The sequence below is a fragment of the Harmonia axyridis genome, chromosome 6, assembly GCF_914767665.1.
Source record: "Harmonia axyridis chromosome 6, icHarAxyr1.1, whole genome shotgun sequence".
Classification (NCBI taxonomy): domain Eukaryota; kingdom Metazoa; phylum Arthropoda; class Insecta; order Coleoptera; family Coccinellidae; genus Harmonia; species Harmonia axyridis.
In genome coordinates, this window is record NC_059506.1 from 3,687,366 (window position 1) to 3,711,066 (window position 23,701).

At 35.5% G+C, this 23,701-nt stretch overlaps 2 protein-coding genes across 3 annotated transcripts in view; both read left to right on the forward strand.

Annotated features, from left to right (window-relative positions):
* The window catches only part of LOC123682245 (protein henna), a 35,666-nt gene extending 23,832 nt beyond the window's left edge, over positions 1–11,834 (forward strand). For both annotated transcript variants that reach the window (XM_045620778.1, XM_045620779.1), the window contains exons 3-6: positions 598–957; positions 4,345–4,607; positions 7,097–7,326; positions 11,508–11,834. In XM_045620778.1, coding sequence (XP_045476734.1) covers positions 598–957; positions 4,345–4,607; positions 7,097–7,326; positions 11,508–11,664 — 1,010 coding nt within the window. In that variant the 3' untranslated portion in view covers positions 11,665–11,834. The remainder of the gene's footprint in view (positions 1–597; positions 958–4,344; positions 4,608–7,096; positions 7,327–11,507) is intronic.
* Positions 11,835–16,378: 4,544 nt separating this feature from the next.
* On the forward strand, positions 16,379–23,027 carry LOC123682419 (odorant receptor 22a-like). Its single transcript, XM_045621020.1, has 4 exons — positions 16,379–16,702; positions 18,647–18,754; positions 22,609–22,764; positions 22,842–23,027. The coding sequence occupies exons 1-4, from the start codon at positions 16,379–16,381 to the stop codon at positions 22,881–22,883; spliced, it is 630 nt and encodes a 209-aa protein (XP_045476976.1). The 3' UTR covers positions 22,884–23,027.
* The last annotated feature ends 674 nt before the right edge of the window (positions 23,028–23,701 follow it).

Genomic DNA, 23,701 nt, shown 5'->3' on the forward strand with positions numbered 1-23,701 from the left:
TAATATCTTCACAATGTTTGCTTTCTCGATCTTCACTTTACGGTCATTCCAAATTATTTTGTGAACTTTTTGATTTTTTCGTCGGTGACAGCCTTTATTGGGCTTCCACCGCCGTCTTCGGTGCTCATTTCACTACATTTAAACTTAGCATACCAATCAATGATGGTTGATTTTCCTGGTGCTGACCCCGGAAACTCTTCATTAAGCCAAGATTTTGCTTCAACTGTATTTTGCTCTTCAAAAAGCAATATTTTATCAGCACATGAAATTCATTCTCCCATCTTTTTTCGAATAACAAAAGTAGCTTCACTCACAACGCAATATCTCACAAACTAATGGTCGAACTGCTGTTAAATTTTGACACGTATCGTTTAGAGGTTGGTACTAACCAAAAATCATATGGATTTAATACTAGCACCGCCATCTGTGCATCACACTAGGGACTTTTCAATTGGCCTAATAGAGGATTCCGTTGCATGCCAGTACTTTTATAGGTTCGATTCCGAAAATTGAAAATTCCTTTGTTTTTGGAATATTTTTTCATATAAAAGAAGTAATATTTTATTGTTTAAAACTAAGTATTTTGTCTTTTTATAGACAGTGTACCATGGTTTCCAAGAAGAATAAGAGACCTCGACAAATTCGCCAATCAAATATTATCGTATGGAGCTGAACTGGATGCTGATCATCCAGGATTCACGGACCCAGTTTACAGAAAAAGAAGGAAATACTTTGCAGATATCGCCTACAACTACAAACACGGGGAGCCTCTGCCGAGGGTGGAATATACGAAGGAAGAAATAGACACCTGGGGAAAAGTATTCAGACAATTGACAGCCTTATATCCAACTCACGCCTGCAAAGAACACAACCATGTGTTTCCCCTTCTCGTCCAGAATTGTGGTTATAGAGAAGACAACATACCTCAGCTTGAAGATATAACTAATTTTTTGATGGGTAAGTTAATGTAATATGAGACAATTGCTGAAGAAGTATAAATCAATTAGCCTCAGATTTAGTGGTTCATTTGACCAACCATTTCCTCACAGAGCTATAATAGTCCAGTAGATAAATAAATACATTTTATCTACTCCTATTGAATTATATATTCATTATTCAACTGCTTTTGAGCAATTAATAGTATCTATTAACAAGAAGCGTGAGTTATAATATTTCACTGCTATAACTCACTATAATAAATCGGAAAATATGGATCTGTGCTTCTATACTTCTCTGCTTCTATTCGATTGGCCGAAAGGGAACATTCCATTATTGTTATTGAGGGGAGGAATGTCACTTCAATAATTTTGACGTTTTCATATTAAGTTGATACCTAATTATGTTTTGCTGAAAACGATTAATTCAGATAGTGAAGATGAAATATTATATAGGCATATATTTCCAAAAAACAAACAGCTAATGTTATCATACAGAATTATTTGCCCGAAAAAAATATAAAGGAGTTTGAAAACATTTTCAAGATTGGTGTAGCAGTAGGATCATTAAGTCATCGTTTACAGGGAATGTTTTTTGGTATATTTTAATGCATTTTTATAGGCAACTATTAATGTTTTTCAATAAAGTTCAATGTCTGTACTCTGTACTGGATTCGAGCTAGCCGAAGCTAGTTCGATTGTGATTGGTAACACTAAGTTTCCATCTATCTTGTACTCGGGATCGTGCACATATGTTTATTTCCCGTTCCTTCTGTCTATATTCTGAGTCTGTATTTTTTCTTAATATTTATTAATAGTCTTAGATAAAGTACAGTATTCAACTTGCGGTAATGGTCATAACTCACTTGATGAATTACAGCACTCGCCTGCGGCTCGTGCTGCAAACTTCATCTGCGTGAGTTATGACCTACATTACCGCTCGTTGAATAATATACTATTACCTGGAAAAAATTCCGAACTTGAAACTTCTACAGGTTGTTCGAAGCTGTTGTGGCATGACTCTGTCAACTTATCCAAGTCCAGAAATGTTGGGGTTCTTCGGCCCTCCTCAAGCTAGCAGAGGGTCCTCGACAGTGTCATCCCACAACACCCCTGAACAATCTGTAGGAGTTTTATCAAGTTCGGAATTTTTTCCAGCAGACCCACATTTTTTTCTTTGACTACTGGACTATAAATTTGATCGACTCTATCTCAGTTGATATTAGGTTTACGAAAAAGTTTGTAGATACAAAATTGTAGAGAATTTAATGATCTACAACTTTAAAAATGAACGCTTTGGTCGAAAACTGCTTGGTTTAGAGGTTATGAGCAAAAAACTGAGAAGAATCCGGAAATGTTGAGGTTCTTCGGCCGCCCTCAAGTTAGCACAGGGTCCTCGTGCGCGGAAATGAAAACATATCAGTGATACGATATTTCACTCAATTCGCGAGTTTCTCCACAAAGAACGCACCTTTTATGTCCCATAGTTAATCAAGGTTTCATATTACCTCAAAATATACTGAAATAAATACCTAAATATATCAGAAATTCAGAAAACAAACTTCAAGCGCGCCAAACGACGTGAAACAACCGATGACACTAGGAGAGCAAAAGTTGCCAAACCTTGGATTTCAACAGGTAGATGCAGAAAATTATAAATATTATGCTTATTATAAATTCGACAATTAGGAAAAATATTGGATTCCAAATATTCAAATTTGCATATGTGATCTAGAATCACTTAAATACACTGCGCAAAAAAATTAACGCACATTCTGAAAATCTCAATTTTAATTTTAGTTAACTCTACATTGACTTTATAACTTATATATATATATAACTATAAATGGAAGAAAAATTCAGGATTTCACCGAATCTTATGTGAAAGAAGAGAAATAAACAATTTTCAAAATACTGGAATGCTGATAAGTGATTTAATACTTGGTATTTCCACCCCTTGCGTTAATTACAGCTCGGCAACGACGGTTCATACTCAAAATGAGTGATCTTAAAATGTTCTGACCTAATCCTTCCCAGATTTCTCTGAGTTGGATTCCTAAGTCATTAAGAGTAGCTGGATGATTTTCTGAACTTCTCAGCCTTCTATTGAGGTTGTCCCAAACCTGCTCAATCGGATTGAGATCTGGACTTCTTGCTGGCCATTCCATTCGAGAGACTTCAACCTCTTCAAGGTACTCCTGAACGATGCACGCACGATGGGGTCTGGCATTATCGTCCATAAAAATGAAATTTTCACCAATGTATGGGGCAAATGGCACTTCATGCTCTTCAAGAATGTTCCTTATATACCTATCAGCATTCATAGCTCTATTATCAACGACCGCTAGGTCTGTGCGAGCAGTCAGAGATATTCCATAATCGATCCTCCCCCGAAACCAGTAGTATTATGTGGACGTCTGTAAACAAGGAAACGTCGATCACAATGGTAGAGGCAGAATCTAGACTCATCTGTGAAGAGAACTCTTTCCCAATCAGCCTCTTCCCAATGGATATGCTCTCTCGCAAAATCCAAACGCGCCCTTCGATGGGCTGGGGTAAGAGCTGGGCCTCTTGCCGCGACACGAGATCTCAAATCATATTCTCTGAGGCGATTTCTTATTGTCTGAGTGCTGATTTGCACCCCATGAGTTTGCTCAAGCTGATTTTGAAGGAGGCGAGCGGTTGCAAACCGTTGTCTCAACGAAGAAACTTTCAAGTAACGTTCTTTAATGGCAGTTGTTACCCGTGGTCTACCCTGCCCTGGTCTTCGGACATTCATGCCTGTCTCCCTAAATCGCTGCAACATTCTGGACACACTTGTATGGGAAACTCCAAACTTTTCTGCAATTCTTGTGTATGTCCACCCTTCTTCTCGCAAAACTACCGCTTGGGTCAAATTGCGTGTTTCGCGTTGCATAGCGATCGAGTGTAGAAAATCAAACGAAAGAAAAACTATTGATCACTAGAACTGATCGAGAACAACTGATTTCAGAATGGAGCCAATACATTCAAAATCTGATAATCTAATCTTTTTTTATTCCTGCTGGGAAAAACATCTGTATTGAAGAAAAACGTTGAAAGTGGATAACATATGCATGCATAATTCTGATAAAAATAATTATCATTGAGAACACCTTCAGTTGTAGAATAAATTTGAGATTTCCATAATGTGCGTTAATTTTTTTGCGCATTGTATATTTCATTGAATATAATATACATTCATAACGATATAGTAAAATTGTGGATTTTGCAAATATATCACAATCCGACAACGTAATCTAACCATGTTGGGGACATGTAAAAATTGCGTATACTTCCTCTATATATGATTATTACTCTATGGACACAGCACTCCTCCCTGTCTCAATCCCTCTTTTGATTGTTATCTTTATTCGATATATTATTGCAGACTGTACAGGCTTCAGACTACGACCGGTAGCTGGATTACTTTCGTCGAGAGATTTCTTGGCAGGCTTGGCTTTCAGGGTGTTCCATTCGACGCAGTACATACGTCATCCCAGTAAACCATTCTACACGCCAGAGCCTGACGTATGTCACGAACTTTTGGGACATGTACCATTGTTTGCAGATCCGGCCTTCGCCCAGTTTTCACAAGAAATTGGTCTAGCTTCTCTGGGAGCTCCAGATGATTACATCGAGAAACTAGCTACCGTAGGTAGAATTATTAAATTTTTAATCTTCAACTTTAGGTTCGAAATGAAGCTTCACTTGCTTCAAAGAACTTCTTGATTGTGAATGATAAAAGTTGCATTATATTATTAACTATAACCAAGAACTACTGAGGTCACTGGGGAAGTTTTTATTTACTTTTTCAAAATTATTTCGTGTATGTCGAATAAAACTGTCATCCGAAGCGTCGTATGTTCAGTTGAAGGTTGGCGATTTAGCAATATGGATCTTTTACCTACTGCTGAACGTGTTGAAATTGTAAAACCCCACCATGTACGTTTAGTCCATTACAGGAATATTATTTCCGACATAATCGTCCATCTGAGTGCATAATCGGTAAGATAGTAAAACAATGGACTAGTTTAGTGATGTTGATAATACTATATTTGACACGATAGAATTAAAATATAGAGCAAAACTGATAAATCAGTGAAAAAATTTTGAAAATCCATCAATAAATGACTGAGAAATAGATTATTTAAATTTACGTATTTTAGCGCGGAACGTCTTTGGTCTCCAACTTGTCTGTGACGTCACGCCACTTGCCTGTTGTCGCTATACCATAAATTACGTTCAAATACTTAGCCGCGCCAAGGCTCTCGTGCCGTTTGTAGTTGTACAGTGTAGTTTTAACTCGAGTTTTGTTTTTATGTCACCATAATGGAAGAAGGCTTCGTGAAAGGACAACGTTATTTTTACTCAATAACTTATTTCAAACCAACTTACACCTTAGTATTTTTATTATCAGAAATAGACAGCTAGTACTGATAGGTACTTACATCAAAATGATCTTCACACACATATGAAGTAGTTTTAGGTCCAATTAAGTCACGCCTCATTATTTTGCACCATTTTTTCCTTTCATTCATGTCATTTGGTACATGAAAAAACAATTTATTGGGGTTTTTAATTGTCGTGCTTGCACACATAGGCACAATACAATATTTGTAGGATTTTTTTTTATTTCAGCCATCGTGTAACGAACAAAACATGACACGAACGGCACAGGTGATTTTACACCAATGAATTCGTAAGCACTCTGCGAATACCAGTCGCCTCGTGTAAGTGGCGTGACGTCACACACTAGACTATGAAATTATTCTTCCAAGCGCAACTTCAAAGTCCCATAACTTTTTCATTTCTAAAGATATTTCAATGATTCTTCCACATTTTTGTTTCATTTTACTTAAATTTTTAGAATAAATCCTTAACAAAAAAATGAAAACTAGTCCATTCTAAGAGACTGAATCTGTTAGTGATGTCTTAAGGTCATCGAAATGCACACTCTACTGAGAATGTTGCCGCTGTCAGGGCCGGCGCGAGCAATTTTGGCGCCTGATGCGAAGAATTTTTTGGCGCCCCTGCTGAAAAAGTATCAATAAACAACCCTCCCCCTAACAAAAAACATCCCCTGTCTCGTTAATAATTCGCCATTTTTGATTCTAGCGTTTTTGCTAATTGTTTCTTTCTGAAGTCGTTTTCACTTTTTTTCGGACATTTTTACCTACAATAAATTCCTAGATTTCTTCGACGCCGATGAACAATGCGTAAGTGTATCTGATTCTCACATTCACAAGGCACTGCTTACGATCAATGAAAGATTACCTATCACACCACAGGATATGAAGGGCGGTAAGGCACGCAAAGCTTTGAAAACTAAATGGGATTAAAAACATATGTACCGCTGAAAACATTCAGCATTTATCAGTAACTAGTTTGGAATGCAGAATTTTAGGAATTTTCCAAATGTTGAATGTGTAAATAACTTCCACGTAATTCGAATAGTTGTTTTTCGTCTTTGTGAAATACGTTCCATCCCTCATTCAATTAGGGTAATAGGTAATGCTGCTTATATTGGTTGGGTCGTCATGCGTTATTTATTGAACAGGCGGCTTAGTAGAGATGGTTTGAAGATTTTTATTGCAGGGAATGTTGAAAACGTAGTAAAGCGTACCAACTTCATGTTTTTTCAAGAATTAAGGCTATATTTTTCCAGAAATATGAAAGGGCGGCCACAAACTAGACTAAATTGCCGCCTTTCGAAAAGAGGCGCCTGAAACAGTGACTTCACTGTTTCACCCCTAACGCCGGCCCTGGCTGCTGTAAGTGAAAGTGTTGAAGAAGATCCTAATTTATTCATTTCTCGGCGCGCACAACATTTGGGCCGGTCTAACGGCACGCTATCACGTATTTTGCATCTGAATTTGCATCTCCATACTTATAAGGTTCAGTTGACACAAGAACTGAAGCTAGCTGACGATGGAATGTGTAAAACATTAGGTGCTTGAACAATATGTTTGGATGACGATTTTTTGCATCGAATTTTCTTCAACGACGAAGCATATTTTTTACTTGGTCGCTATGTAAACAACCCACCCAACCAGAAGTTTCAATTCGAAATTTTTTTATTTGTGTAGATATCAATTTTCTAGCAGTACTTCTTGAACTGAATTTGTTATCTTATCTTTCAGTGCTTCTGGTTCACAGTAGAGTACGGATTATGTCAAGAAGACAATGAGATCAAAGCTTACGGAGCCGGACTATTATCTTCATATGGCGAACTTCAATATGCATTAGAAGGAAAAGCAGAAATAAGACCTTTCGAACCTGAAAAAACAGGAGTGCAAAAATATCCAATTACAGAGTATCAACCAATCTACTACGTTGCAGAAAGTTTCGATGATGCCAAGGAAAAATTGATGTAAGAACATTTAAACATATAATTATATTCTTTCAGGAGTATTCTCTACTTAATTAGAGATCATAATATTCTTTGTAACGTTACAATTGCCCATGAGACTCTAAGGACTAATTTCTAGGGGTGGTTTGGCTTATTTGGCAACAAAACTCCTACCCAGGTTTTTACAAATTTAATAAAATCAAAATATACAATGATCGATCCTTTTCACTCTAAACAAATAATAAAATAGAAACTTAACTTAAAACGATTTTAAAAGAGTTTCTCTGCTACTAGGATGGAACCTCTTCTGTATATTATCTTCAGCCTTCTGAACACCAATTCTTATCAGGAAGCTATAGTACTCCAGTCCTCATTCAACGAAGTTGGTGTGATAATGCCAGGTATTTCGCAGGAATTCTTTCAGATTCAGAGAGTAAAGTGGTCTAACATACGTACTATCCCAAATTCTGTATCTCAAGGAAGTAGTTCTTGATATTTTTCAATCCCAAGAAAGGTTCCTGTTCTAATCCCACGGGAGGTTTCTTCGTTCTAATCCCACGGGAGGTTTTCTTCGTTCTAATCCCACGGGAGGTGCGAGAATTCCGACACAATTCTCGCCGATAAATAAGATTCCGAGTCTCAAATTGAATTAATAATGACTGAAACCTAAATCTGAGGTACTTATTCTTGCTGGAGTTTCAATCATCATTGAAAATCTTTCAGAAAATTCTCTCCAGAAACGCGCATCTGCGTTCCGACCGAAAGTACACGATATGAAACGATTAATTGACAAATTACCGCGTCTTAAAAAATTCCAGTAGCGTAACATGGAATGAAGCGTGCAAAATCGTTGCATCTTTCATGTGTGAAAATGAAACATTGTGCAAGCTTCGGAAATATTTAAAAAATGATTAATTAAGTTGATTCAGTGATGAAGTATTAATATTAATAAACTTATCAGAAAAATATACTGCTCTACAAAAGTTAGGGAAGTTTGTAAATTTTGAGACTGTTTTGAAAGTTTCCATTTCTTTTCAGCAATTTGTGATATATGAGAAATCTAAATGTTTACCGACTTATCTAACTCATTCTTTTGCTCATTTCCTTATAAGTTTTACAATTTCAAGTGAAATTTGATTTTTAGTAGGTATTTGTAGTACAAAATCTGTTCACTCAAAAAATTGAAAAAATAAATGTCAGTAAAGAGTATGGCCTCCTCTACAAAGGTTAGCCTGTGTTTGAATCACTGGAGCTATGAGAACGTGGTATATCCAACTAGGGCATTGGAGATCATCACAGATCTCACACCTCTTTATCTAGTGATAAAGAGAGTGGCCTATGAGGCCATTCTAAGACTATCTAGGGAAAGTACCGGCAATGAGGGAATTAGGAATAAGAGAGCCTGGTTCTCCTTGACTAATTATATCATCAGCGAACCTTCCCAGTGATGGGATGATGAAGAAAATTAGCATAGAAAAAACATTCATTACGATACTAAGTAAAAAAGAGGATTGGGAAAAGGAGTTCACAATCCCAGTTCTTGAAAAGAATACCATCAAATGGTATACAGATGGTTCAAAAACGACGGGGACTGGCGATGGAGTATTCGGGGCTTGTACCAAATGCTCAATATCGCTAGACCACTGTCTAAGTGTCTTTCAGGCAGAGATACTTGCAATAGAAAGATGTGTAGAAATCAACATAGCAAGAAACTATCGGAAATGTGACATAGCGATACATTCCGATAGTCAGGCTGCAATTAAAGCACTGAACTCACAAACCATCGAATCTAAGATGGTATGGGAGTGTCGAAGAGAAATTAATGAAATGGGTAAGAATAACAGGGTCTTTTTAGTCTGGGTTCCTGGCCACTCGGGAATCAGAGGGAATGAAGAGGCCAACACTTGCCATAAAAGGAGCACAAACTCCTTTCATCGGCCCGGAATCTTTCTGTGGTGTAGATAAATGCACCTACAAGAAAGAGTTTCAGGAAAAAGAGGTAACCGAAGAAGAAAATCTCTGGTGGAATCTTCCTGGTCTGGATCACTCCAAAAAGTTTCTTCGAAACTTTGACTCTACAAGATCCAAGAAGTATCTGGATTTTAGTAAGAATATGCTACACCTCCTCACTGGATTCCTCACAGGGCATTGCCGCCTTAGGAAACACCTCATGAGAATGGGTCTAACAGAAAATAACGAGTGCAGATTCTGTGGGGAGGAGGAAGAAACTCCAGATCACCTGGTGACGGAATGCCTCGCCATCGCTAGCCAACGGAAAACCTGCCTTGGACACGAAACCTATAGAAGTGAGTAATTAGCCTCCTTGAAGCCATCCCAGATATTGGAGTTCATCAGAACTCTGGAACTGAAAGGCGAGTAGATCACGTTATGGGGAGAATAGCTCTGATGGGGGGCACAATAGATCATTAGGTCGCAGTGAAACGTAACCTCCTTAATTAAATCTAAATCTAATGGCCTCCTTGCTGACAACGCCTTTGCATACTTTCAATCATATTGTTCAAGTAGCCTTGATCAATTTCTCTCCAAAGTTGCGGTGAAAGATTTCTGAGATCTTGAAGTGTATCTGGAGGTGATTAATGAGTATACAGAGCTTTTTGTAGCTGATTTCAAGCTTGTTCAATGGAATTGAGTTCATGACTGATGGAACAGAGGAAACTGCCAGATACCATGGATTTCCTGTGCTTCATCGAAAATTCTCGCACAAAATGGTGGTGCATTATCCTCAAAAAAAAAAAAAAAAAGAGGCAGCATTAAATAAAGGAATAATATTGTCAATTACCTCCTCTATGAATATCTGGGCATTTAAGGTAGCTTCAAGAAACAACAATATTGTACGTCCATCGAAACAAATGTCTACCTAAACAGTAAATGTAAAGGGTGTTTTTTTTAGAGCTATAGAACTTTAAATTGCAATAAAACAACGATGGATTATTCGATTGACATGAATTTTATTTATCCGTAAGATAATCTTGTGGCATTACATTTTAAATATGATTTCTGGCATATGACCGCCACGGCTGGCTCGGATGTAGTTCAATCTGGACGTCCAATTTTCGATTACTTTTTCCAACATTTGTGGTCGTATATCGGCAATAACATGGCGGATGTTGTCTCCCAAATGGTCAAGGGTTTGTGGCTTATCCGCATAGACCAATGACTTTACATAGCCCCACAGAAAGTAGTCTAGCGGTGTTAAATCACAAGATCTTGGAGGCCAATTCACAGGTCTAAAACGTGAAATTGGGTGGTCACCAAACGTGTCCTTCAATAAATCGATTGTGGCACGAGCTGTGTGACATGTTGCGTCATCTTGTTGGAACCACAGCTCCTGGACATCATGGTTGTTCAATTCAGGAATGAAAAAGTTAGTAATCATGGCTCTATACCGATCACCATTGACTGTATGTAACGTTTAAGCCACCATCGTTTTTGAAGAAGTACGGACTAATGATGCCACCAGCCCATAAAGCGCACTAAACAGTCAGTTTTTCTGGATGTAATGGTGTTTCGACATACACTTGAGGATTAGCTTCACTCCAAATGCGTCAGTTTTGTTTGTTGACGTAGTCATTCAACCAGAAGTGCAAAATAAAATGGACGTAGTGCGCGATACGTATTCCGCACAGAACCATTATTTTCGAAATAAAATTGCACTATTTGCAAGCATTGTTCAGGCGTTCAGTCTATTCGTGATGAATTGCCAAACTAAACTGAGAATAAATCACTCGACAGCTGTTAAATAGGTCGCCATCTTGAATATTAATGCCAACTTAAAGTTATATACCTCAAAAAAAACACCCTATACTTATCCAGATTCTTAATAATGAACTAAAAAAGTTATCAAACAATACGCAGAAAAACCATTCAGTTATTTGAGAGTAAAGAATTGATTTCTTATAAATGAACATTTGATGGACAAGGAATTAGTTAAGTAATTCATAGAGCTAGAGAGAAGGTGATCGTCAACCTCAACTAGAGAAGGCACTTAGATGGATGGATGGTGGACAAGAATTGCAAACTTGAAACGGTCTAAAATTTCTGAACTTTTTGTGGTGCAGTATATTACTACCCCAGTTTCACATTTAAAAAATTTTATAATTTTCATTTGAGTTCCTTGATATCCTTTTAAGAACAAAATTTTGTAGATATTTCACCTCTAATTAGATACATTTTCATTTCAGTAAATATGCTGCGAAGATTCCTAGGTCCTTTAGTGTGAGATACAATGCCTACACTCAAAGTATAGAAGTTTTGGACTCTAAACCACAGGTGGAAATGCTACTTGGCAACATATCAAATGAACTGGCCATACTGAACGATGCTCTGAAAAAATTGTAGTTGTATATAGTTATTTTATCATAATTGTATAATTTTAAGAACCCAAAATCATATCTTCTATATAATTTAAACTAATAACTTAGTATTAACTTAGGAAGTACTGATAATTTGTAGATATTGTAAGAAAAAGTAGTGGAAATAATAACAAGTTTCTGCAGAAATACTGTGAATATAGCGAATTGATTTATTCTACAGAATATAACTAAAACAGCTAATAGAACACTATTAACTATTTATTCGAAGAGTGAAATACGTTCCGTTAACATTAAATGAACTCCATCAAAGAAAAAATTAAAAAGAATAAATTCCGAAATTTTATTTTTCTTTTACACAGAAGAACGCTACAGATGTGAACACCCAAAAGAAGCGCCCACTAATAACATAAAATAGACAATGCTAAAAATCAGAAATAAATGAAACGATACTCACGAACAATAGAACTACCCAAATATCCTTTTAACAGTTTTTTTGAAAGAACTTAAATTACCCCCCGAAAATAAATCAACATTATGTACAGGGTGGGCAAATAAGCGAGGTAAGCGGCTATATCTCAGGATCCACTCATCGTAGAGACTTGCGGTAAAAAATTTTACCACTAAAGTAAACAAAAGAAAACACTGGAAATTGTTTTGAAGTTCAAACCTCTACCGCTAGGGGGCGTAATAGCTATCGTCGAGTAGAAAAATGCATTTTACTCGAAAAATTTTCATATAAAGTTGGAAAAAAAATATCATCACTGTAAACCTTGGAAAATTCTCTATCTGTTTGAATTGTCACTTTCGATTTTGCGACATCGAATAAGGGTGGGGGAAAGATAGAAATCTGACTGATTGAAATGTCTGTAACTTCAGTTTGGCTCAAATTTTTTGAGCAAATTAGATCTTATTTGAGAGACAACATCTTGTTGATTAAGGAAAAAATATACTCATGATGAATTTGATTCAGCTGCTTCCGATAGGGAGCGCTAAGTCAGAAGTTCATTGTTTTGTTCATTTTTCTCTGAAATTTCAAATGTAATGATAGGATTTTCTTAACAGAAACAAAAATTTCATTGAATTCGCATGAGAAAACCTGAAGGTCGCAAAGCGATAATTTCAGGCGTTCTGAAGTTATGGCCGAAAGAAGATATTCTTCAACTGATGCACTGCGAAAAACCAAATTGAGTCTTCAAGTTCTAACAGAAACAGAAATCCCATCAAATTTGTATGAAAAAACCAAAAGGTCGCAAAGCGATAGCTTCAGGGGTTCTGGAGTTATGGACGAAAAAAGATATTCTTCAACTGATGCACTGAAAAACTAAATTGTGTCTTCTTTCGGCCATAACTCCAGAACGCCTGAAGCTATCGCTTTGCGACCTTTTGGTTTTTTCATACAAATTTGATGGGATTTCTGTTTCTGTTAGAACTTGAAGACTCAATTTGGTTTTTCGCAGTGCATCAGTTGAAGAATATCTTCTTTCGGCCATAACTTCAGAACGCCTGAAATTATCGCTTTGCGACCTTCAGGTTTTCTCATGCGAATTCAATGAAATTTTTGTTTCTGTTAAGAAAATCCTATCATTACATTTGAAATTTCAGAGAAAAATGAATAAAACAATGAACTTCTGACTTAGCGCTCCCTATCGGAAGCAGCTGAATCAAATTCATCATGAGTATATTTTTTCCTTAATCAACAAGATGTTGTCTCTCAAATAAGATCTAATTTGCTCAAAAATTTTGAGCCAAACTGAAGTTACAGACATTTCAATCAGTCAGATTTCTATCTTTCCGCCACCCTTATTCGATGTCGCAAAATCGAAAGTGACAATTCAAACAAATAGAGAATTTTCCAAGGTTTACAGTGATGATATTGGTTTTCCAACTTAATATGAAAATTTTTCGAGTAAAATGCATTTTTCTACTCGACGATAGCTATTACGCCCCCTAGGGGTGGAGGTATGAACTTCAAAACAATTTCCAGTGTTTTCTTTTGTTTACTTTAGTGGTAAAATTTTTTACCGCAAGTCTCTACGATGAGTGGATCCTGAGATATAGCCGCTTACCTCGCTTATTTGCCCACCCTGTACATAAGAATTGCATAGATCTAAGATTCTCGATATAGATGACTTTGCGCTGATGGTTCTATAGATGGTCAGGTAAAATACAGGAGGTCTCCTCAGATGTCTGACAATAACATAAAAATCAATTGAATCTAGAATTTGAGGACAATTAATTTTATTCGACAGTATTTTATAGATAAAAATTAAATCATTCATTTTACTTCTGTTCTTCAAGCTAATAATTGGAAAATGTTTCAAACGAACACAGTAGTTAATAGTTATCAGGATTTCCAGGTATCAGGTGAAATCCCGTCCTACAACTTAGAAACCCAAGAAACTTAGCTTGTACCTTTTCCAACTATTTGGTATATACATTATAATGAGGACACCAAACCGAAGAAGCAAAGTTGAGTTTGCTGTGAACAAAGGCAACAAAAACTTATATATTTTAAAATATTTGTTGGTACTGTTTATGTAAATGATAAACAGAAGTGGACCCAAAAGGGAACCTTGGGGGACCCTTGATATTAGAAAAATGATCTTGAATTGAATCTCCCTATCTTAACGTAGGGGTCCCCCAAGGTTCCCATTTGGGTCCGCTTCTGTGAAATAGGACTCGAACCTTCTCAACAATGTGCCCTCAACACCAACATTCTTAAGCTCGTTCATAAAGTTTTGAATATTGATTCGGCCGAAAGCTTTGCTAAAATCTGTGTATATAGCATCTACTTGAATTCTTTCATCAAGACTTTTTTGGATAAATTCAGTGAAGCAGATGAGATTAGTTTCAACTGATCTTACTTCAACATAACCATGCTGCTCAGGTATTATTCGAGATTGCATATGATTGAGCAAACGGTTGTATATTAATGATTCAAACACTTTCTCGAAGACACAAAGTTTACTGATGGGACGATAATTTTCTACAGAATACCGGATTTAGGAGTTATGCTGGCAACCTTCCAGGAGTCAGGAAATATGCCACTACGGAGAGATTCATTAGATATCAATGCAAGAGGGATACTCAGTGGGATACTACACTCTTTTACAAAAATTGATGGTATCGAGTCTGGACCAGCTCCTTTCTTTTCATCTAAACCAAGTATATCATTTAGGATTGCTCTTAAGAAGTATTTACTTACTAAACTTGATATAAAGGTAGGTTCATCGCGCCGTGCAATTTCGCTTGTCCCTTCTCCTATCTTTCCAATCCTGTATCCTCAGTCTTGTGTAGTCGGATTTTAGTTCTGTATTAAATTAGTGCCCATAAACAATGGGTCTCGTCATATCTTGTTTTTACACAATTTTGAGGTAGGCAGGAAGATATCGCTTTAGTGATATGCTCACCTTTTGTACAATGTAATAAATGATGTAATACTTTGTTATGGCAATAAAGAATTATTATTATTATCTCCTTGACATGATCAAAAGTTATATGGAATGAGCCTAAGAAATATGGATCAGGAGAGCATTTCTTTGTATCATAATTTTTGGTTGGATCAGGCTTAGTGAAAAGACTCAAAATAATCGGCAAATAAATTACAAATTTCTTTGTCTGACTCGCTGATTTCAGAATCAACAGAGAAAAAGACAAAAAGTTTTTTTAGACAAATTTTGACCTCAGATTGAACTGGGGTTGAATATCTTTCATCATCACATCTAATAAGACACTTGGTTTCAGACCGCAAGGCCTGAAATATTTTATAATCCCCATAATTTCCATAAACTTCCCATTTTTTGTGGAATTTGTTTTCACAAATAAGCATACTCAAATCATTTTTTATTTATAATATTAAAACAAAGATTATTGAGGAAGGGTTTTCGTGCCAACTTTTGGATTATTCCAATAACCTAAGATACTTTGAATTTTCACACATAGGATTTTTGTTGATCAAGCTTTAAATTTTGGATTTTGGCGTCCTAGGCGACCTCCTACCCTGCCTACCTTTCACCGACGGCCCTGGAAATAACCTTATTGAAACCATGTATTATTTATCACAACAAAACAAAGATTATTGAGGAAGGATTTTCATACCTACTATTGGATTATTCCAACAACCTGCGTTATTAAAGCAGATAGGGGAAAATAAATGCACAGAAACCCCTCTAATCAATTTAATAAAACATATTTCCTCAGCACGAATAATCACGAAATATCATGAAGAGAATTTGTGATTTCCACACACCTCCTTAATTATACCATTCCATCGAGAACTGCTTTAAGGTTGAGCCAATAAAATTCTCATTGTTCATAACACTGAAACCAGCGAACAGATAAAGAATTGAATTAGTAAAATGTCAAATTCACCGTTATTCATGAATTTTCGCAACATATTTTTTTATGCCGGATTTTGGAATTCGAATCCAACTAAAATTTACAACCTTTATGGCTATTTGGTATTGATAAATAATTTTTATTTCATGACGGCATTCATTCTTCTGACGAAAAATTCTAAAGACCTTTCGGATTTCGGGTTCAACTTTGGTGCAACATTGACTGTAGTCGTCTCATTTGTGAAAATTTTGATTTCAAGAACAACCAAGTTCCAAAAAATTATTTCCGAAATGTTGATTAACGATGAGTATCTGAGCAGTGTATCTCTGGATATTATTCGAAAAAATTACCTGCACCATACACGTGATCCGTTTAAGATTGTCAATTTATATAAGAAGACTATGGGTGGTGCACTTATGTGCAATTTGCTGCTATCTTTGTTCCTTTACCTGAAAAATAGAGGTGCAGAACCAGCTATCGAAAAACCTTTCACTCTCAATAATTATTGGATGCCTTTTGACGAACAGAAGTATCACTTGATGGGGCATATTTACACGAATGTTGTTTGCACTTCGGTTGGTTTAATCGTGGTTTCTGGAGATTTTTTCGTGTTGGCTCCGGTTTTGTACCTCAATTGTAGAATAAAAACACTTAAGTTTGTTCTGAGGAATCCAAGTTTGTTCCTCGATAAAAATGATCCATCCAGAGAGAACTATTACAATTTGGTGAGGACTTGCGTTTTGGAACATCAAACTATAATCAGGTGGGATTTTGTATTCAATTTGTATCCATACGGAAAAAACGAATCTTCATTAACTAGAGATTTAGTTTCTGAAGATTACGATATCTTTGTCGAAACGATTCTTTAAACTTTTATGATGATTCGGTGTATTGGAGAATGGTTACTGCTACTACACTATTCTTTAATATTCTTCCAATTTTTTAATAATAGATGAATACTCAATGAATGAAAACTCAAACTTGTTTTTGTAGGGATCGAGAGATATTCAACTCGATTATGATGTTCATTACCTTATGTGATTTTTTATTCCATTCTACACAAATCGCAGGGTTTTTAGTGTCCATTGCAGCAGTAAGTGGTAATAAATATCTTTTGTTTGACGAACATTCACAAAAAGATGTAAAATTGCTCCATTTGATAATAACATTCAAATATTCCTGAAATTGTAGAATGTATGTTTCTATAAATTTTATTGCATTGATTTTAAAGGGGTATATTGGATGACGAGTTCATTTATCCAAATTTGCTAATTTCCCTTGAATATTCATTTTGAATGCATACTTGTTCATTGACATGTTCTGGTAGAATAGGGATGATGAATCGACAAATCCTTATTTTATTTGGTAAAGAATGATCAAAATGCGACTAGACGTTCCGAAAATACAGCCGTTTAAAATTTTGATTTACTGCCAATTTCAAAACTCGAGAAAAGATCGATTTGCATTGAATTTGGATTCAGAATGTGCTGATAGCATGTTGATACAGAACGATAGAAAATCTAAAACGAGAATCCTAATATTCCGGGACCACAGAGCAGACGCGGTAAACATTCTGAAAATTGAATTAATATGAAAAAATCAGGTCTTGTTTTGAATTTGAAATATTTCAATCGAGTAACTAGAACTTAAGATTATTTAAGTTGATAATCTGACGAAAATTACCTGAAAAAGGATTTTCCAATAAGATATTTCATTTTGATGTAAAAAACTAGTATTTTTCGAAAACAATCAATTGATTTTTATTTTATTGTAAAGAGGACGGTATGACAATAAATATACAAAACAATATCAGCCAAATGGCCGCCACGGCTACGGTTACCACCATATCGTTTTCATGAAATTTTCCGAGGACATTTAGGTCCCCGATAACTCACAAAAATTCCATCTTCAAGTTCTTGAATCCATTGTGAAACATTGGCACAAACGATTAGCAGGAACTTGGACGTATTTATCATAAAAAATATCAACTAAGCTGACGTTTCGAAGGGTCTTCCCTTCTCCTTCAAAGGCTAAAAACGGTTACATGTTAAAAGATAACACAAGAACATTACACAGAAAAGACATACCTAGTATAGAGATTTTGAGTAAAAACTGTTATGTTACAGTAGCGCATGATAGTGTATGCAAAAAAAACAGACTCTGAAAACAACTTATCTCTCTGGAAATGCAGGATTCACCAACGCTGAAAATCTTCAAAAAACTAAACTAAAAAATCTTAGCTTTTTTTTTGAAGATTTTCAGCGTTGGTGAATCTTCCATTTTCAGAGAGAGAAGTTTTTCTCAGAGTCTGTATTTTTGCATACTTTCTCATGCACTACTGTAACATAACAGTTTATACTCAAAATCTCCATACTAGGTATGTCTCTTCTGTGTGATGTTCTTGTGTTATCTTTTAACATGTAACCGTTTTTAGCCTTTGAGGAAGAAGGAAAGACCCTTTGAAACGACGGCTTAGTTGGTATTTTTTAATAATAAATACGTCCAAGTTTATACTATAAAACTTGGGAAATCTGAGAATCCCTGATGTACGTATATTCAAAGCAATCAAATTTGAAGTAAATTCAAACTGAACGAAATAAATTGAAAATAGTTTAAATAAATCAAGCACTGAAATGAAAAAAAGTTACAATACCATATTTTATTTTCAGAGCGAAACTGTTTCCGATGTGGTTAATATTTTACCTTTAGCATGTGGAACATTCGTCTTCTTTCAGCTGTTCATCGTTTACTGGCATGGGCAAATACTGATAGAAGAGGTGAGTGTTTGTAAGTGAATAGTTTTAAGCAGTTTTTTGGGTATCATTTCCATTAGAAATATACACATAGATTCAAAAGAATTCATCACATTATCTTCCTACGTAGGATCTTTTCAATATCAACAATTTTTTCTGGGTTTGTTTATCAATGCTTTTCGTTCTAAATCGTTACATATTTTTCGCAATAAACAGATGTTTAGTGCGAATATTTCGTATTTGGAAGCAGTTAAATTCAACGAGTTTGACTGCCAACATGAGTCGTAAAGTCATAAGTGAGGTTCACCGTACAAGAATTGTGGCTCTAATTGAAGAAGGCCATGATCAAAGGTTTGTGCTGATAGTAATAATTGTCATTCCATATTTAACCCCCCGATTTTAACCTATTCGCGTAGGAGAGAAAACTCCACAGGCAGTCGGCTTTCTCACTCTCCAATGAGGGGAAGATTCACTCAATCCCAGATATTTGAAATATCAGAAGGGTAGAGTTCGGTCGTGACCGGTCCTCGTGGTCCCACTGGTTCTGCCGAACTGGTCCTCTTACACGCGATCCCGCTGATCCTTGGAGCTGTCCATCGCCTCTTAGGAATTTTCTCTCCGTCCTAGCAGTACCTGAAATATATACATATACTAACTGACAAAGAAACTGCAACACCTAGAAGGAGCTGTTTAAATTTTGAATTTTTTTGGTAAAACAAAGATGGTATATCAAGGAGTAAATGATTGAATTTGGAGAAAAATAACGTGAAGATTTTTCATGTGTACAATTTTTGTTACTTAAATATTATTATTCCCGACTTTTGCCTATACGCGTAGGATTTCTCCTCGCCGTCGGCTTCACACTCCTCGCTAAGAGGAACATTCACTCAATCTCAGATATTTAAAATATCAGAAGGGTAGAGCTCGGTCGTGTCCGGTTCTTGTGGTCCCCCTGGTTCTCGTCGAACTTCTGGTCCGCTTACACGCGATCCTTGGACCTGTCCTTCGCTTCCTAGGAATTTTCTCACCGTCCTTGCAGTACCTAAAAGAAAGGTATTGGTGACCGAAGGCACGAACGAGGCATACAAAGAAGAAATCATCTACAGAGAAATAGGATTTTACAGACCTTCGAAGAAAATAGAAAACTCAGTATTCGTAAAGCATCCAAACAACTGAATATTTCAGGAAACAGAATATTCCGAACACTCAAAAACAACAATTACAAAGCCTACCACTTAACTCCTGTTCAAGCCCTCCATCCTGGTGACGAAATGAGAAGGGAGCAATTTTGCAGATTTATTATTGCAAGAAATGAACAAGAGCCAGATTTTTTAGAAAAAGTAATTTGGACTGATGAATCCACTTTCACTCGAAGAGGAATGGCTAATTTTCACAATTTGCATGAGTGGATGATAGAAAATCCGCATGCATTTCGCCCTAGAAATTTTCAAAATGAATTTAAATTAAATATTTGGATGGGAATAATTTTTGGAGAAGTTTTGGGAGCCTTTGTGCTCCCCAATATTGTAAATGGTGAAATATTTTTAAATTTTTTAATTGAGAACCACCCCAAATTTGTTGAAAATCTGCCACTAAATATTAGAGATGATGTATTTTTCCAGTTGGATGGGTCTCCAGCAGGGCCGTCGCTAGCGAAATTGCCGCCCTAGGCAAATACCCAATTTGCCGCCCTAACAGTCAACTCTGCAGAATGCAAAAAAATTATTTTGGGTTATCGGGGTCTTCTACCGAAATATGAAAAAGTTGAAGGCGACAGTTTGTAAAATTTTAATTATAATAACATAGAAAAAATATAAACAAAACCAACAAGTTCAAACTTGTACAAAAAATGAAAATCATTTTAGGATTGGTAAGGAACAATAATAGGAATACATAATATGAATGACTAGAACAAAAAATATCTTTCCGGAAAAAATATTCAACGAATTAACTTTTCGATGATTTATTCAAATGATCGAAAAGTTAATTAATGTCAAAATTGGAATTTAAGGATTGGTAAAAACGAATAATATACACGAGTATAAATAAATAAATGTAAAAATATTTCATAATAATATTCAATAAGGACCCGCTCTAGCGTTTCTGCCGCCCCGGCAAAAATACAAGTCTACGCCCTTGTTCGGGGTGAGAATTTTTATAAAAAGTTAGAAGGGTTTTATGGACGCAAAATGTATTGAGTGTAATTATTTCTTATGAATTCAAATTCAGATACCTTTGCAAAAAAGTATCTTATAAAACGCTTGAACATTTTGTTTTTTATCTTTAAGATGATAGTGTGTAACAATCGGATGATACGGATGAACCATTATTTCAAATTCGAATGCGCCCACCCCCAAAACTAATTAATTTGATGAAAAATCATGTGTGAAATTCTTGGAAATTAAAAAAAAAGTATTCAACACTTTCTTCTTGGAATTCGGATTTCTGAAAAAAATTGAAAATGCCGCCCTCCAATATTTGCCGCCCCGGCGAAATGCCAATTAGCCAGCCTCCAGAGCGGGCCCTGATTCAGTATTTAATTAAGAAAAAGTTCTTCAAGAAGCAATTGAAAGTTCCGGGCGAGGGAAGTATGAGAACGTTTTAGAAAAATATTATCTTGACATTTTTGTTTTCTCTTTCGGCACCTTACATTTTGAAATAAATGAATATGATTTTTTCTATTAAGTCTATCTCATCATCCGACGCTTCGAACGTAGGTACTTCCCAGTGCCGAAAAATGATAATAATAAGGAAATGATGAAAATAAAAAATTATAGAACTTACCTTCAGTAATCTACTTTGAAATCCTTAAATCCAAAGGCAAATCGAAAAATTCAGAATATAACACTCACTTTGCACATACAGTACGATCAAAAAAATATTGTTATATAATGGAACGTGGTATAAAATAAAATAAACTTCTCAGATATGTATTTCTTAGGAAGGATGAGATGGAAATGATGAAATGGAAACGTTTCTCGTATATTTTGCATTCATCTGGGAATAGGCATTCTGGTTGAAGAATTGTAGAGAAAAATATCCTCCACCGGCTAGGTACCCTAATAAAGCAATAAAATTGAGCAGTGTACAAAGAGAAGGCCGACACGCCTGATTAGAACATGTGTTTTTTAGCCTCAATATCTCGTAAACAGTAAACAGCTGTGAGAGGGTTTACACGACATCTGGATATTTATGAGTTGTTGTGTATAATGCGGCACCTTTGATAGTTTAAAATGTTGATTAAATTGTCTGTATATTTTCGTGTTGTTTCTAACCGATTTAAATCTCATTTCTTACTTTGAATTTCTACACATATGATTTTTGTTGATCAAGATTGAAATGCCGCCCCAGAATTTTGCCGCCCTAGGCGGTCGCCTCCCCTGCCTACCCCCTAGCGACGGCCCTGGTCTCCAGTCCATTATTCTCGAAAGTCAGAAATTGGCTAAATGCATCTTATGAAAACAGATGGAATGGGAGAGGTGGCCCTGTAGAATGGCCACCGTGCTTCCCTGATTTAAATCCTGTTGATTTTTTTGTTTGGAGGACAATAAAAAGTTCAAGTGTATGCTACCCCAGTTAACACCCGGGAAGAATTCGAAATGCAGCAAATGTGATTACGCCGCAACAATTGTTGAATGTAAAACAATCAATCATTCGAAGAGGTCATTTGTGCATTCAACAGAACGGTAGACATTTCGAACACTTTCTTTAAAAATTATTATGTTATTTTGTTTTGTTCTAATTTGTTACTTCTAAAAAATATTTAATTTAAAATTATTACAAATTCACTTAGGTATACACTTCTTTTGGATCATAAAATACTGATATCTTCATCTAGTATAGTTCATTCATTCAATGAATTCTCGACATTTTTTCAGAGCGGTAGCATTTCTTCTGCGATTTTCCAGGGTGACTGGGATGAAGCGGATCAAAAAACCAAAAAAATACTTATCACCATGATGACGAGATCTGTTCAACCATTGAGTTTGACGGTTGGTCCTTTATTTGTGGTCAATTTGGAACTTTTTCTGAAGGTAGGTAAAGATAACTGAATAAGTATATATTGTTACAAAATTCATGAATTATAATATACTCGATTTATTTTTTTCAGATTACTAAATCAGTCTACACAATAACCACCCTTTTTTTCTAAACTAGAGACGAATAGATTCGACCTTGGAGAAATACTTGAAATGAATTGTGAAACATTCATTCATAAATATTTATTGATTGCACTTTTACGTTGATGGATTAATTAAAGCAATTAAATTAGAACCTATACCTACAATATCTTTTGAATTAACTTCAGGTTAACACCGAAATCTCAATCGCTCAAATGAAATTTCGATTGTAAATTGTAAATAATCAAAGTTGCCTCATGTTATCAATTATAACCAAGAGCTAGGGAAGTTTTCATTCACTTTTTCAAAAATATTTCGTTTACAATAATTTAATTTTTATCTAAATCCGAATTCACAAAAAAAAGCATACCAATATTTGATTTCGAATAGAGTAGAATCATATTAAAAGCGTTTGCCTAGAGATGAATAGATTCGACCTTGGAGAAATACTTGAAATGAATTGTGAAACATTCATTCATAAATATTTATTGATTGCACTTTTAGTTTGATGGATTAATTAAAGGAATTAAATTAGAACCTATACCTACTATATCTTTTGAATTTACTTCAGGTTAACACCGAATTCTCAATCGCTTAAATGAAATTTCGATTGTAAATTGTAAATAATAAAAGTTGCCTCATGTTATCAATTATAACCAAGAGCTAGGGAAGTTTTCATTCACTTTTTCAAAAATATTTCGCTTACAATAATTTAATTATTATCTAAATCCGAATTCACAAAAAAAAGCATACCAATATTTGATTTCGAATAGAGTAGAATCATATAAAAAGCGTTTGCCTAAGATTACCAATGAACAGATTGTGATAAATATCTGACTAAAATACAGAC